At 47.6% G+C, this 15,517-nt stretch overlaps 1 protein-coding gene across 5 annotated transcripts in view; it reads left to right on the top strand.

Moving 5' to 3' along the window:
* AATK (apoptosis associated tyrosine kinase) overlaps nt 1-15,517 on the top strand; it is a 212,039-nt gene that overhangs the window by 195,627 nt on the left and 895 nt on the right. For all 5 annotated transcript variants that reach the window (XM_072645271.1, XM_072645269.1, XM_072645273.1 and 2 more), the window contains exons 8-13: nt 1,021-1,105; nt 1,347-1,468; nt 7,998-8,147; nt 8,967-11,910; nt 12,329-12,479; nt 13,002-13,223. In XM_072645271.1, coding sequence (XP_072501372.1) covers nt 1,021-1,105; nt 1,347-1,468; nt 7,998-8,147; nt 8,967-11,910; nt 12,329-12,479; nt 13,002-13,223 — 3,674 coding nt within the window. The remainder of the gene's footprint in view (nt 1-1,020; nt 1,106-1,346; nt 1,469-7,997; nt 8,148-8,966; nt 11,911-12,328; nt 12,480-13,001; nt 13,224-15,517) is intronic.

The raw sequence follows: 15,517 nt of genomic DNA, 5'->3' as shown, positions 1-15,517 counted from the left end.
ATTCTTCTTGTGGAGGGGCGCTCATCTTGGCGCTTTCTCCACTCCCCCCCAGCCCCCATCACTGTCTTGGTTTCTTTTCTTTATATTGCTGGCTACTCAGTAAATTTGGGATGCTCTCAGAGACAGAGAGGAGGGAGGGGAGAACATGTATGAGGGAGAGGTGTTTGTGACCAGGACAAGGGAGGAAGTGGGTCCCATTGCCGGGACTGGCGCTCCTACACCTATCAAGGGGAAAGTACTTCCTGGAGACCAGGCATATTTCAGGAGCCGTAGCCATGCCACAAGGCAGACTGGGTATGGGAGCAGGGGAGGGAGAGCGAAGCTAGGGGCCCCCCACATGATCAGCCATGGGGACAATTGATGTGGTTGTATTATTTTGCATTTAAATGTCTAAATGAGAACAAAAAGTGACCTGTTCTCTCCTCTCCTCAATTCTGCTTTCTCCATCTTTTGTTCTGAATAAAAATAATAATGATAGTAACAAAAGTGGCATTTTGGTTAGTCTTTAGATAACACTTGAATGTTTATGAAGCACTTGACATAGGTTATTTCATCTGATTCCTCACAATATACAGAAAGTGGTTTTTATCTCCATTTTACAGACAAAATAACCGAGGCTGAGAGGACTTGCCTTCACAAGCTAGTAAATGTAGGCAGGATTTGAATTCAGGTCTCTTGACTCAAAGTTCAGCCCTCTGACCACTATGCCACCTAGCAGCTTACATATCAAGTCACTCTGGGTGTGAGGACAGCCTGGAAGAGCTCCCAGTGGGGGAATTTCTCTTGAGTACAGCTTGCTAGTGCTGCTTCCACAGCTTCCAGCATCTCCTGGATATTGAGGTTCAGCAGACAAGCAATCAGTGCCTTTCTCTCTCTGGTTGGGTGACCAGAGGAAGGCCCTTGGGTCTTCCACATCACCCTCCTTTCTTCAGCCCAGATTTGAGTCCCCCTCTTGAGTCCTCTTTTCCTGACTCTTGGTCTGACGCTGTCCCTCCCTCTCCCCAAATTTTCTTTACCTAGTGACTTAGCCTTGAGGAACTGCTTGCTTACTGCAGACCTGACTGTGAAAATCGGGGACTACGGCCTGTCTCACTGCAAGTACAAAGTAAGTCCATGTGGGTTTGGGGAGATCCCAGAGTGCACCCTCCCCCTCCCCCATGCACAACCTTTTGCACTGTTTGTGATGACTCCTAGTAGATCATTCAGTGCAGTGGGTCAGGCAGGGTTCTCCCCCTTACCCCCAGGTGGGTTGGTGGGTCATGGGGCATGTGAAGGGGAGGAGGGCTCTGTTGCTTCCACATGGAGTTTGACATTCTCTCCTCGTGCTGACCGTGCATGCTTGGCAGGATGACTATTTCGTGACGGCCGACCAGCTGTGGGTGCCGCTGCGCTGGATTGCTCCTGAACTCATTGATGAGGTGCACAGCAACCTCCTCGTTGTGGATCAGACCAAGGCCAGCAATGTCTGGTGAGGGGGGGGTGGAAAGAGGGGAGGGTGGCAATGGGAGTTGACCTCCTTCCCTCCAACCATAGGAGCAAAGGCATGATGGGGCCACAGGCCTCTTAGGGAGATCAGCAGCACTAAACCAGGAGAGAAGAGACCCAGACTACCTCTATGACCTTGTCACCTTGACACCTCTAGGTTTTGTTTTCCTCCACTGTAAAGCAATGAAGTTAAACTAAGTGGTGTCAAAGGTTCTTTCTACCCAAATGTCACCTTTTCCCATTCAGATTTAGGGAAGAAAAAGGACAGGGCTGACCCTTGACCACTTAGGTTTGGGGTTTTCCTTTCTCCTCAAAATCCCACTCATACACATTTCAGCACTCTGGAATTGAACTGTGCAAGTATATTATCTTTAAAGAGGGTGGAAAGGAGTCTCTAACATTACTTCCTCCTAAATTCCAAGATACATCTTATGTTCTTTTCCATGTTTATGTATCTGTCTGCATAAGCGTGTATGTGTATATGTGTGTGCATGTGGGAGGCAGTCTGTATATTCATGCAAATATGTGATACTATTTGCAGTTAATATAGTTTACATGCATATTTTGACCAAAAACTGGGCAGATAGTAAGCATATTCATAAAGTATTGTTCTGTTTTCACTTATATTTTCAAGGCTAATTGTTAGACATCTTTTAAGAACATCCAGAAATGAATACAGTGATCACTGTGAACCAGTATGGATTTGCTAAGAATAAGTCATGCCTAGCTACCTTTATTGCCTTTTTTATTGCTTGGGATGGCAGCTCAGGGAAACACCATGTCTATATACATATACATATACATATATATATATATATATAGAGAGAGAGAGAGAGAGAGAGAGAGAGAGAATATATGTATGCATATCTATATGTATATATAGGTATATGTGTATATGTATATATAATGTAGCTTGATTTTAGCCAGTCATTGCACCAAGTCTCCTTGGCATCAGCATAATAAGCTGATGAAATAAGGGCCAAACAAGCAGTTGGATACAATTGACTGGAGCTGCACCCCCAAAATGAAAAGACGTGTCAATCAAGCAGCACATATTTATGAAGTGGTGCTGGGTATAAAGAATGAAACAACCTTATTGGCAAGGAGCACAAGTAAATATGTAAACATATAGGGAATAAATGTAAAAGTGAATAAATACAGATACAGCGTTGTTTGGGAGGGAGGGCATTAACAGTTGGGGGGGGGGCAGTGATCAGGAACAGCTTCCTAAATAAAAAGGCTTTTGAGCAGCAACCTAAGGTAAAAGAGTCAGAGGTGAGGGGGGAGGGCATTCCAGGCACATGGTAAGTTTTGAGGACAGAAGATGGAGCATTGGGTGGGACAGAGAGAAGGGCAGTTTGGCTGAGTCAAAGAATATGGTAGGGGAAATGATGTCCACTGAATCTGGAAAGAGAGTTTGGGGCCAGGTGGGGAAAGGCTCTAAAGCTGAACATAATTCTTTTTCTTGTTTGTTTTCAGAACATGGCTAATACAAGGGGGGAAAAAGTTAAACTAAAAGTTTATATTTTATCCTCGAGGCAATAGAAGCTGCTGGAGTTGCTTGAATGTGGGAGTCACATGGTCACATCTACACCTAAGGAAAATGACTTTGCAGCAGTGTGGGGGTTGGGCTGGAGTAGGGAGAGGCTTGAAGCAGGGGGACTGATAAGGAAAGCTCTAGGTGATGGAGTCCTGACCTCAGGTGGGAGTTGGGGGAGGGAGGTATTCTGGAGGCATAAACTGCTGGGTAAATACGTTGCTGTTTTTGATTGGTAGTTGCCAAAGTTTTGGGTCTTGGGAGTCCTTTACACTCTTAAATATTGTTGAATAACTCCCCTGAGACCTTTTGATTATGTGGATTATATATGTTGATATTTACCATAATTTGAAATGAACACATCGTAGTATTTTTATGAAAATAATTTTGAATTAAGTTAGAAATGAAAGCATTTTTAAGAAGATAGCTTTGAATTAGATTAGAGAAATGAAAACATCTTAGCAATTTTATGAAAATAATTTCTAATTAGAAATGAAAAGTTAGTATTTTTATGAAAATAGTTTGAATTCAATTAGAAATGAAAACATCTTGGTATTTTTATGAAAAGCTTTGACATCATGGACGCCTTGAAAGCATCCTGGGCACATTTCGCAGTCTCCAGACCACCCTTTGAAAATTGCTGTTTTAGAACATGCAGCAACCTAGAAGGCTCTCATTAGTGAAGTGCCACAAGGCTCTGTTTCTAGCTCTATTTTGTTTAGAGCTTCTCTGATTATTAATGAAGAAATTATATTAATGAAGCTATTTGATAAGTGCTTATCAAACATAGAGATGACCCAAAGAAGGGAGACCAGCTAATATGAGAGATGACATAATCAGGATTCAAAATTATTATTATCACTGATATTATCTCACTAGGCTGAAGTGCTGGCTCAAAGCCAAGAAGATAAAATTTATCAGGGAAAAGTATAAAGTAAATGTGGAGGTTAAAAAATTCGCTTGCACAAATACAGGATGGAATAGATGTGATTGACATCAGGCTTGTGTGCAAGAAGTTCTGGGGATATTTTTTGGCCACAAGCTCAATGAGAGGTAATAATATTATGTTGTTGCTTTGAAAAAAGAAAAACTAATGCAAATTTAGGAAATCTCCACAAGTATTCATCCCACTATATCCAGCCTCAAGCGCTAAGTAGCTGTATATCTTTGGACACGTTGCTTTACCTCTGTTTGCTTCAGTTTCCTCATCTATAAAATGGGGATAGTAATAGCACCTGCCTTCCCGGTATCCCGAAGGAGATGATTATAGTAAAGCACTTATTATGTGCCTTACTAGAGTAAGCACAGTGTAAATGTTGACTGTTATTATTATTGTCTGTTTCAAATTACTTTCCAAAGTGGTTGGACCAATTCATAGTTCCACCAACAGTGTATTAGTACTGGGGTGCCATATTAGTACTAGTAGTGTATTTGAATTAGGACACCACATTTTGAGAGGCAAATGGACAACCTAAAGTGTATCCAGAGGAAGGAAGACCAGGATAGTGGAGAGTCAAGCTACCACATAGTCTGAATCTGTTTTGTTATCTACTTAGATAAATGAGTTTATTTGATATGTGTGTTCTTAATGGAACCTGCATTTGGTGAGCAGGGAGCCAAGCCTTGAACATGTAACTTGGGATGCTGTTTCTCAATATGGGATAGCAGTCAGTTGTTTAGCGTTAGCCTAAAACAGCATTTCCCTTAGGCTAACAATATGTGAGAGGAGAATGAATAGATAAAATTCTACCCTAGCTCCCCTTCCCTCTGTGTGTGTTCGTCCTTCGTTGCCAAAGAAGACCATGCCATCAGAGACATGATGACATGACTTGCACTTGACTTCGTTTTGAGTGAGGGAGGGCTGTGCAGGTCACCAGGCTCACTTCTCCTCCAGAGCCATCTGAATCCATATTCATCAGGATGACTGGAGATGAGCCAGGATGAGGCAGTTGGGGTTAAGTGACTTGCCCAAGGTCACACAGCTAGTGAGTGTCAAGTGTCTGAGGTGAGATTTTGAATTCAGGTCCTCCTGACTCCTGCACTGGTGCTCCATCCACTGCACCACCTAGCTGTCTTCCCTCTGAGGAGAGCAGTGGCTGATCTCTAGTACCAATTCCCTGCTTTTTTCTCCTGGAAAGAATGAAAGTATCTCTTGGAAAAGAGTGTGGAGAAGAGAATATAGATGTATTTATTCATGCCCCTGTGAAAGCCACACCTAGACAAACCCATGTGGACATCCATAGTCATCATCATCTTAGTCTTCATCATCAACTTTTTCTTCATCTTCATCATTCTGATAGCTAGAGTACTTTGAGACTTAAAAAGTACTAGTATTATTTCCAAGTATTATCTCATTTTATCCTCACAACAACCATGAAAGGTTGGTGCTGTTACTACCCCCATGTTGCAGTTGAGAAAGCTGAAGCAGACAGAGGGTAAGTGACTTGCCCAGGGTCATACAGCTAATAAGTATCTGAGACCAGATTTGGACTCACATCTTTCAGCCTCCAAGCTTGGTTTTCTATCCATTGCACTATCTGGATGTCCCGTAACACAAACTCAACATATCCAAAAACAGAGTTAATATTTCCCCCACCAAAAAACCCTGGTCTTCTGAATCATTTAGCGTTTCTCCCTTTCCCTGGCCCCTCATATTTAGCATATGTTCACAGTAATTCTCATATCCTGTCATTCTCCACTCATTGAGTCTCCAGTATAGTTCAAGACTATTGTCAATCAATCAATAATCTATAAACATTTATTAAGTGGCTATGGTGTGCCAGGCACTACCTTTTTTCCCTTCTCTTGATTCCCATTTCTTCTGTCTCCACACTTCAGGGATCTCTGACTTCATCAACAATGCAGATCGCAGCCTTAGTTTCCCTATTCCCTATTATCCCTCTTCCCCTCAATTTACTTTATGTTCTTGCCAAACTGGTCTACTAGCTATTCCCCAATCTTCTTCCTTATCCCCCTTCATTGCAATTTTCTTGGGAATAGTGCACTCCCACCACATCTCTAGTTATCAGTATGATACAGTAGAAAGGGCTTTGGATTTGGAGGCAGAAGACCTTGGGTTCAAATCCCACTTCCTCCATTTGCTGCCTGGGTGATCTTGGACAAGTCTCTGGACCTCAGTTTCCTCTTCAGTAAAATGAAGACCTTGAACTAGATAATCTCTAAGGGTGAGGAGAGGAGCTACATCTGTGATCTTAAGAGTTGAAGTCTTCTTCCTTCAAAGGTCAATTCAGATACTACCTCCTCTGTGAAGCTTTCCTTGCTCTTTCCTTCCACCTGCTAGCTAAAAGTAACCCTTCCCTCAAATTAATGATGTCTCTATTGACCTTATATTTTTTATTATTCAGTTGTCTCCCACTCTTCATGATTCCATTTTGGTTTTTTGTTTGTTTGTTTTTTTGTAAAGATATGGAGTAGTTTGCCATTTCCTTCAGCTCATTTTACAAATGAGGAAACTGAGGCAAGCAGGGTTAAGTGATTTGCCCAGGGTCACACAGCTAGTAAGTTTCTGAGACCAGATTTGAACTCAGGTCTTCCTGACTTCAGGGCTGGCACTCTATCCACTGTGCTACCTACTTATCACATTTTATTTTTTATCATACTTATTTGGGTATCTGTTGTACCTTCCCGGTTAAGAATGTAAGCTCCCTGAGGTAGTTTAAAAGGACTGTTATTCTTCATCTTGTGACCCCACTGGTGAGCAAAATGCCATGCACAGAGTAGATGTAATTGAAGGGCTATTTTGGGAAAGAGGGACCAGGGTATTCTGTTTTGTTCCATAATATAGAATGAGGAGTACCATAGGAACTTTATATAAGAAGACAGGAGATATGAGCATAACATAAGAAGGAACTTAGAAACCCTTAGATCTCTCTAGCAATGGAGCAGGCAGCAGGAGTCATGAAAAGGTACACCCCTGTGCCCTCAAGGGTTCAAGGAGAGATTGGATGCCCATCTGTGGGGCATGCTAGAGAGTGCGTTTCCACAGTGAGTATGGTCAGGCTAAATGATCTCCAAAATCCATTCTAACCCTAAGCTTCTGTTACTCCATGATCCTTCAAGCATAATGATTTGCTTGTTAAAAATTACAGCTAATGCCTTAACTGCAGAGACGAAGCACGGCATAGACAAAAGAGCACAGAAGTCTGAGTTTTCATCCTGGTTCTGCTCTCGAGTAGTTGTGTGACCTAGGACAAGGCATTTCCTTGGGGTCCCCAAGTTCCCATAACTTCATGAGATTGTAGTACTTAGGTCAGGAGGGAATCATCTTAGAGACAGACCGCTGAGTCCTGGGTGCCCCTACATTTCTCCCTTTTGGAACTTTCTGTGGCTTGAAACGATTACCTAGGTGGGGTTCTCTGAAATGGGCCTCGGAGTCAGGAAGACTTGAGTTCCACTTCACTTACTGCATCGTGTCCCTGGGCAAGCCACTGAACCTCTGTTTGCCTCGGTTTCTCATCTGTAAAATGGAGAGAATAATAATACCCAGCCCCTGGGCTTGCTATGAGGACCAAATGAAGAAATAACTGTGAAGCACTTAGCACAGTGCCTAGCCTAGAACGTACTAAGTGCTATATAAATGTTAGCGATGATGATGACCATGTAAGACTCTGGGCAAGGCATTAGCTTTGGCTGCCTCACTTTTTTCATCTTTAAAATGGAAATAATAGTACCACCCACCTCCCAGGGTTAATGTGAGGATCAAATGGGATAATATTTATAACGTGCTTTGCAAGCTCTAAAGCACTTACATCAATGCTAGCTATTATTTTTTTAAAGACTTTTTTCTTCCATAGCCCTAATCAGGCCAGAATTTTTTATGCAGATCAAGAAATCACTCAGCCTTTGCAGTAAAAGTAGAAAGAGAACTGTGATTCAGAGCTTGCTAACTGCTTTTTTGCTTTTCTTGCCTGTGCACTGAGTGGCCTCACTGGCTGCCTCCTTCCACCCTCTGCAGGTCGCTGGGCGTGACAATCTGGGAGCTGTTTGAGTTGGGTGCCCAGCCCTACCACCACTACTCTGACCGCCAGGTGCTTACCTATGCTATCAAAGAACAGCAGCTCAAGTTACCCAAGCCCCAGCTGAAGCTGTCACTCTCAGATCGCTGGTGAGGAGACACACCCAGCTTTCCTTTCCTCCTCCTTCTCCTCCCGCTCCCCAAATATCCTCTAGAAATGGGCCCTGAGAGGGCTTTCTGCTGGGATTTCCTGTGTACCACAGCCTGAGCCATTGGTGATCTAGCCCTGACTCCCAGCTTCCCCCAGGATCACATGCCCTAGGAGATTTCCCTCAGAGGAATAGGAGCTTTAGGGCACTTCAAATAGGGGTGTTGGCTTAGTTCTTTAGCCATGTGACCTTGGGCAAGTTGCTTTACCTCCCTTGTCCTCAGTTTCCTTATTTGTAATGTGAGGAGTAAAGACGAGATGGTATTTGAAATCCCTTCAGGGTCTAGCTCAGCTACCTCTGTGATCTCTATGCCAGATGAGTTGTAAGGGACCCTCCAGCTCTGGCATCCTGTGTCTCCATGATTCTTTGGCATGTACCATGTGTAGAGTCTGATGACAAGCTAAGAGCTTGGAAGGGGGCGGAATGCAAGGATTCAGAAGATTTCATCCCAGCACAGAATTGCTGAGTTGCAGAGTTCCACATACACATGCGTGGGCATGCTCTAAATATATGATACATACAATAGAAATATAGTATGGGCTGCCCAGGAGAGCTGAGGGGATGAGTAGTGCCATGGGTGAAGTCAGCGTGGGCCATCAAGGACAGGTTATTCCACCGGGTGAATTTGGAAGCAGTGACCACAGTGACTTTGAGTCACCCTGGGTGGAAGTGAGGAGCCTTGGGAGGCGGGAGGGTGAGGCTGGAGTGTGCTATGACTGGAACAGGCCTAAGCACCCCATCTCTACCCTGGGATCGATAGGTATGAGGTCATGCAGTTCTGCTGGCTCCAGCCAGAGCAGCGACCCACAGCAGAGGAGGTGCACCTGCTGCTGTCCTACCTATGTGCCAAAGGGACCACGGAGGCCGAGGAGGACTTTGAGAAGCGGTGGAAATCCCTAAAGCCCAGTGGGACCGGGGGAGCTGGCCATTTGGGCAGTGCGGCTGAGCTGTCCTCCAGCTTCCCACTCCTGGAGCAGTTCTCAGGGGATGGTTTCCATTCAGATGGGGATGACATCTTGACAGTGATGGAGACCAGCCATGGGCTCAACTTCGAGTACAAGTGGGAACCTAGCCGGGCTGAGGCCTTCCAGACTCCTGCAGGGACCCTCAGCCCCCGACATGCTGCTCACTACCAGGACCTCTACTACCCAACCAGCTCTTCCACCAGCCACCTGAGTCTGGGGGTCTCACCTTCGTGCTATGAGTGTCCGCCACCTGGGGTGGTCCCCATCCTCAGTGCTCACAGCCCTTCTGTGAGCAGTGAGTACTATATTCGCATTGAAGAACCAGCTGACTGTGATCTAGACTTCACTATGTGTTCCTCTAGCCCTGAGTGCCAGCAGGCATCTCCTGAGGCAGCCACCCCTTGGCATGACAAAGAGGAACCCATAGGGGGTACCTATGACTCAGACAGCAGCCCTACTGTGTCACTAACTATGGAGCCCCTCCTGGGGCAGGGACCCAGTGGGGAGGGGCCCTGGGATCACCCTGACTACTACTCCCATATGAGCTGTAGCAAAGACTCACTCTGTTACCAGCCTTCCCCTGCAGGGGACTCACGGACTGAAGACAGTTTGTTGGGGGAATGCAGGGAGGGTGCCAGCAAAGACTGGGGACTTCCAGGCTTTCGCCAAGCATTTTTTGAGGACCCCCTGGGAGTATCCCCCTCAGGAAATTCTGCAACCCAGGAGTCACCAAGTGGGGCCCAGGAGGCAGTGGTGGGAGAATCAATGAAACAGGAGGCACAGGGCAGCCCTCCTGAATCAGTAACCATAGAGTTGGGTGAAGCTGAGAGTTTGCCCTGCAGCAGCTCCCAACATGAGGGTGCTGAGGAGGCGAGCTTGGCTGCCCAGCAAAGACACTGGACCTCAAACATGTCAGCCAATAATAATATCCTTAGCAGCTGTGCCCCTGATTCCTGGGCTGCTCACTTTGTAGACTCCTACTTGGGATCAGGAGAGAACCTAAGTGCAGGACCTGACCCATGTGAGTTGCCTGCCCCAAACTGCCTAGCAGACCTGTCCCTTCCTGAGAGTCAGGAGTTGGAGACAGCTTTCTCTGGGCAGGAGCTGGGAAGCCCACCTTGCTTTGCTGAACACTGCCAGGTGGAGGAGGACCCAGTCCCAGTCGCCATCTCTCCCTCACAGATAACAGATATAGAAACTGCAGAGAGAAGGGGTGTAGATCATAGGGTTGATCAGAAAGCCATGGAGGAAGCTGTAGCCCCTTCCACTTCTCCAGTCCGATCTCCCCTGCCCTCTCCACCCCAAGGCAGAGTCCTTCCTCTTTCCAGGGCAGCGGGCAATCTTGTCCTTGTTCCGAAGCCAGATTCCCCAGTGCCGTGGGACAGTAGCCAGAGTAACAGCAATGAGCCAGACCCAACGCTGGACAGCAGCGGTAGCTTCCCTGAGCTAGAAGGGCCAGCTAGTGAGGAGGAGGACACGACTGAGGCCACCTCCGGAGTCTTCACGGACTTTTCCAATGACTTTCTTATTGAGAAACCTGACACAACCCCTGCATTCCGGTCCCTGCAGAAGCAGGTGGGAACACCAGATTCCCTGGAGTCACTGGATATCCCATCCACAGCCAGTGATGGTGGGGAGATATACAGCCCGACAGTGTCCTACCCTGCCACAGGGCAGCCCCGGGCCCTAGATAGTGGCTATGACACAGAGAATTACGAGTCGCCTGAGTTTGTGCTGAAAGAGCCCCATGAGCCCCGGGACTCCGAGGACTTTGGGCCGCTAGGAAAGGAAGATGAAAGCCCTGGCTTAGAGATGAGGCTTTCTTCCTCCATCAGTGCTGAGCTGCATGGTCTGAATGAGAAAAACCCCTACCGAGACTCAGCCTACTTCTCTGACTATGACACAGAGACAGAGCGGCCGGCCCAGGATAGGGAGGAGGATGATGAGAGTGAGGCTGGAGAAGGGGAGTCCAGCCCAGTGGGCCCTGATTCCCAAGGGCTCTCTCCCAGCAATCAGGAAATCCCAACAGCAGAGGAAGCAGGTGTTCCGTCTCTTCTTTCCCCTTCTGGGGAACCCCCTCCAGAGGGGCCAATCAGCCCAGCCAGCAAAGAGCCAGACCAGGAGAGCCCCAAGGACCCAGCAGAAGGGTTGGCCCCTGCCCTTACTCCTGCCCCCACTCCTGCTGCCCCTACCCCTGCTCCTGCTCCATCCAAATTATTCTTCCTAACTCCTGTTCTGCCAAGTCCCGAGGACACTGGGGTTGGGGAAGGCTGCCACAAACCCCAGGAGGCCTCAGGTGTGGTTCCCACCTCGGTGGACAAAGGAACTTGGAACCCGGTTCCTGGGGCAGAGGTGCAAGAATGGAAGGAAGCCCCGGGCTCCAAAGTGAAGCCAGGGGAGAAGCTGGCCCCACGTCCCACCCCGCTGCGCCTGGACCTGTCAGACCTCCCAGCACCCAAGGACAGCCGGCCGGCAGAAGAGGAGGAGGAAGAGGACTCGGAGGAAAGTGACGAGTCAGATGAAGAGCTATGCTGCTACAACATCCAGGAGCAGAGTGAGGAGAGCGAAGAGGAACCAGCCACAGTGCCCATCGTGGTGGCCGAGAGCCACAGTGCCCGCAACCTACGCAGCCTCCTCAAGATGCCCAGCCTCATGTCCCAGTCCTTCTGTGAGGACCTGGACCGCAAGAAAAAGGCTGTTTCCTTTTTTGATGATGTTACTGTCTACCTCTTCGATCAGGTAAGCCCAGTGGCCCTCAGGACTTTTCTGGGAGGGGAATGGAGAGAGGGGGCTCTGTGTCCTTGCTACGGAGACATAGGGTTGGTATAGAAAGGAGGGCAGAGGGTGTAGCTAGGGTGGGTTTGTCTCTAATGCCTCTGGGTGAGAGGGAGTAAAAGCTCTTCCATACCTTCAACCCAATGCCAGAAATCCAGATCATGGACTAAAGAGAGTATGGTGGGATGCCTCTTATTTGCCAGAGTTGGGAATTATCTATTTCCCCCTTGAGGTTTCTGGGTAATTGTCCACTTCTCCCTCCTTTCCAGAGCCCTCAGGAGATTGGGTGGGATAGAAGAAGTAGTTGCCCTGATGGGAACTGATGCCCAGCCATGGCAGGTGTCTCATACTTGTGCCACTTCTGTTCTTTACCACCACCCAGGAAAGCCCCACAAGAGAACTCGGGGAGCAGCATTTCCCTGAGATGAAGAATTCGGCTTCCTCTGTCCTGCCAAGCAGCCCCAGTACCCTGAGCCCGTCCGACCAACTCAGTGCAGCAGACAATTTCCCTGACAGGACTGTCTCTGAAGAGAGTGAGGCTGGTGGGGGAGCTGGGCTGGCCTGGGAAGGGGTAGACTTTGCCCACCTTCCACAGGAAACCTTATGTTCCCAAAGTAGCCCTCCACTTATTGTATGACCCTCCTTTAGCAGACCAGGCAGCCCTACCAACTCTCATCCTATGAACTATTCCCAAATAACCCTTTCTGACTGTTTTTGTTGGTTTCTGTTGCCCCAGCCCACGAGGGCACCTATACTACAGGCCCTTGATTCCAAGTGTCTCTGCTGCTGGGTGTCATTTAAAAACAATTGTGGCCTCTGTTTTCTGAGGAGCCACATAAATCCATTAGAGAGAAAGAAGACCCAGACTTCAGGTCTAAGGGATGATGAAACTGCCTTGAGTAAGGCATCAAAGGGTCAGGCTAGAGAGATGAGTCACCTTTACTCTTTCTTTTCTCTTTCTCCCCCCCGCCCCCCCCCCCCTTGGACCAGGGAGTTCATTAGGGAGACCTGGGCATTGCGGGTAAAAAGGGTGAGTGACAGGGCCTTCCTTGCAGGTGGTGGGTTCGAGTGGGATGATGACTTCCCACTAATGCCAGCCAAGTCATCTTTTGTGTCTTCACCGGGGCCTGGAGTGCCGGACTCTGTGCTGCCCAACCTGGCAACCCCACCGAAGCAGGTGCTGCCTGTCCAGTTTTCCCGCTTCACTGTGTCTCCTAGCCCAGTCTCCCGATTCTCCATTACACACGTCTCTGACTCGGACATCGAGTCTGTAGGAGGTGAGGACCGGGGGGGGGGGGGGGGGGGGGGGGGTGAGGGTGGAGCAGAGAAGAAAACAGGGAAAGCTTACTACCAAGGATGGGTCTGGGATTCATTAAAAACCATAGGGCAGCAAGCATCAGAGGAGTCATCTAAGCCACTGATCTTAGTTTAAAGATGCGGACAATAAGGAGGTCCAGGGAAATTAAGGATTTAATCCAGGTGGTGAGTAGAAGAACTGGGATTTGAACTTGGGTCGTCCAGCTCCAAGGCCAAGGCTTCTTTTCACTGCATCATGTTGTCCTCATTTTGAGTGGGGGAGGCCTTTGGGGTTAAGTGACTTGCCCAGGGTCACACAACTAGTGAGGCTGGATTTGAACTCCAGTCCTCCTGACTTCAGGGCCAGTGCTCTATCTGTTGCACCACCTAGCTTCTCCATTATCCTCATTTTCCAAAGAAATTCCTGAATTTCAGTTACTGAAAATCTACTTTCTTCCCACTTCCCCACCTTCCCAGTTGAAAAAAGGAAAGAAAAACAAAACCGCTGTAACAAATATGCGTGGACAAGCGAAACAAACTCTCCCTTTGACCACATCCCCCCAAAATTTGCCTCAGTCTGTACCTTGGATCCATCCCCATTCTGTCAGGAGGTGCTGTCCTCATTTTTATGGAGATTTAAGAGTTACAACAAGGCAAGATGATGCCAGTGTTAGGAGGAAGCCGAGGCTCTGACATGTGACTTGGTTAATGTGACCATGTTAATGGTCAGATGCAGGGTTTGAATCCAAGAATTCCTGATTCCAAGCCAGCCTTCTTTGTACTGTTCCCCTCTGCCTTGACTTGAGATTACACATTTCCTCGTGTTCCTTTAAGGTAGGGACTGTGTCCTATATGTAGTTACTTGTATCTGGGGTTGTCTGAAGGAGGACAGATGGCCATGAATTTATGCCTCCTCTTCCTGTGACATGGGAGAGGGAGACTGACATAGTCTGCATTAGCATCTAAGAACAAAACTGAGTCCAGGCTAGGGGAAAGAGGGTTACAGAAAGGTAGACTGTTTCAGACTAGAAGGAAAAACCTTCAATGGTGATAGCAGACCAATAGTGCCTTATCTGGCAGCGAGAACTCCCCATTGTTGGACGTATGTAAGCTCAGCTAAGGGCTTAGGCTGCTGTGGAGATGATGCTGGACTAGATGACCTCTTTGGCCCCTTTCAAGGCCCTTGGATTTTATAACATCATCGTGCTGAGTATGGTTCTGATTGACTTCCACCTCAAAGAAGCCAGTCTGGAAAAAGATCCAGGGTTGGAGAAGCAGCTTGAGCCACTTTGGGAGGAGGGCCAATAGTCAATGAACATTTATTAAGCATCTACTGTGTGGCAATCCTAAACTCTGGAGGCATTGTGCCAGGCATCCAGTGCCTGAGCAGGAATCCAGGTGTCCTAATGTACCTGCCCCCTGAATCTTCCCTCTCTTCTCTGAGGACCCAGAGATACCTTCTCCTTTCCCCTCCCTTCAAATTGTTGGGACCTAATCTCCTCCCTAGGACTCATAAAGAGTGGTCTGTTCCCCTCTGCTCCCACCCCAGGCCTCACGCCTGGCCAAATCTCTTTAAAAGGAAGCCCACGGGTAACTTTCTAATCTCTGGGGGAAGCAGAGCTGTTCTTTGAGACAAGGGCTGAGTTCAGTTCCTGGGTCAAAGTGGACCTGCCCTGAGATCAGAATGAAGAGCTAGAATTCCGGGGGGTTCAGGGGACCTCACTAGCTGTGTGACTGTGGGTAAGCCAGCTCCCCTCTCTGGACCTCAGGAGAGTTGGACTTGATCCCCTTTGCCTATTAGCCTTCCAATGCTAATCTTTACCAGTTGTACGCAGATGAAGAACATCGGATATGGAGTCAGAGGACTCGGGTTTGAATCTCAGCTCTACTAGAGGTCTGTGTGGAAACATCACTTGTCTCTAGGTTCCAATTTCATTATCTCTAGAAGGGGTTACACTGAGTGACTATAGCTCAAAATCTTATGGCTCTCTGAGTAGGACCCAGGGAGGTTATGGGCTAAGGAAAGGACTTTTCCTGCATCTGCTCTTTGGAAGTGTACGGTCTAGATGAGTAAATGGAATACCTTCATCCCATGATGACATGGCCACATGCTGGCAAGACAGGGAATGATGACAGGCTCAGAATCGGGTGGGATTAATCAAGAAAAGTCTCCTGCGATGGAGGTCTCAGGTCTCCAGCCAGATGTTGAAGGGAAAGCGAGAGTGTGTAGGGTATTCACTAACATGTGCCTGGGAGACCTGACCATCAGTTAGTA

Source organism: Notamacropus eugenii, chromosome 2 (assembly GCF_028372415.1).
Source record: "Notamacropus eugenii isolate mMacEug1 chromosome 2, mMacEug1.pri_v2, whole genome shotgun sequence".
NCBI classification, from domain to species: domain Eukaryota; kingdom Metazoa; phylum Chordata; class Mammalia; order Diprotodontia; family Macropodidae; genus Notamacropus; species Notamacropus eugenii.
Note: the sequence above shows the minus strand (reverse complement) of the source record. Positions and strands in the feature narration are given on the sequence as shown.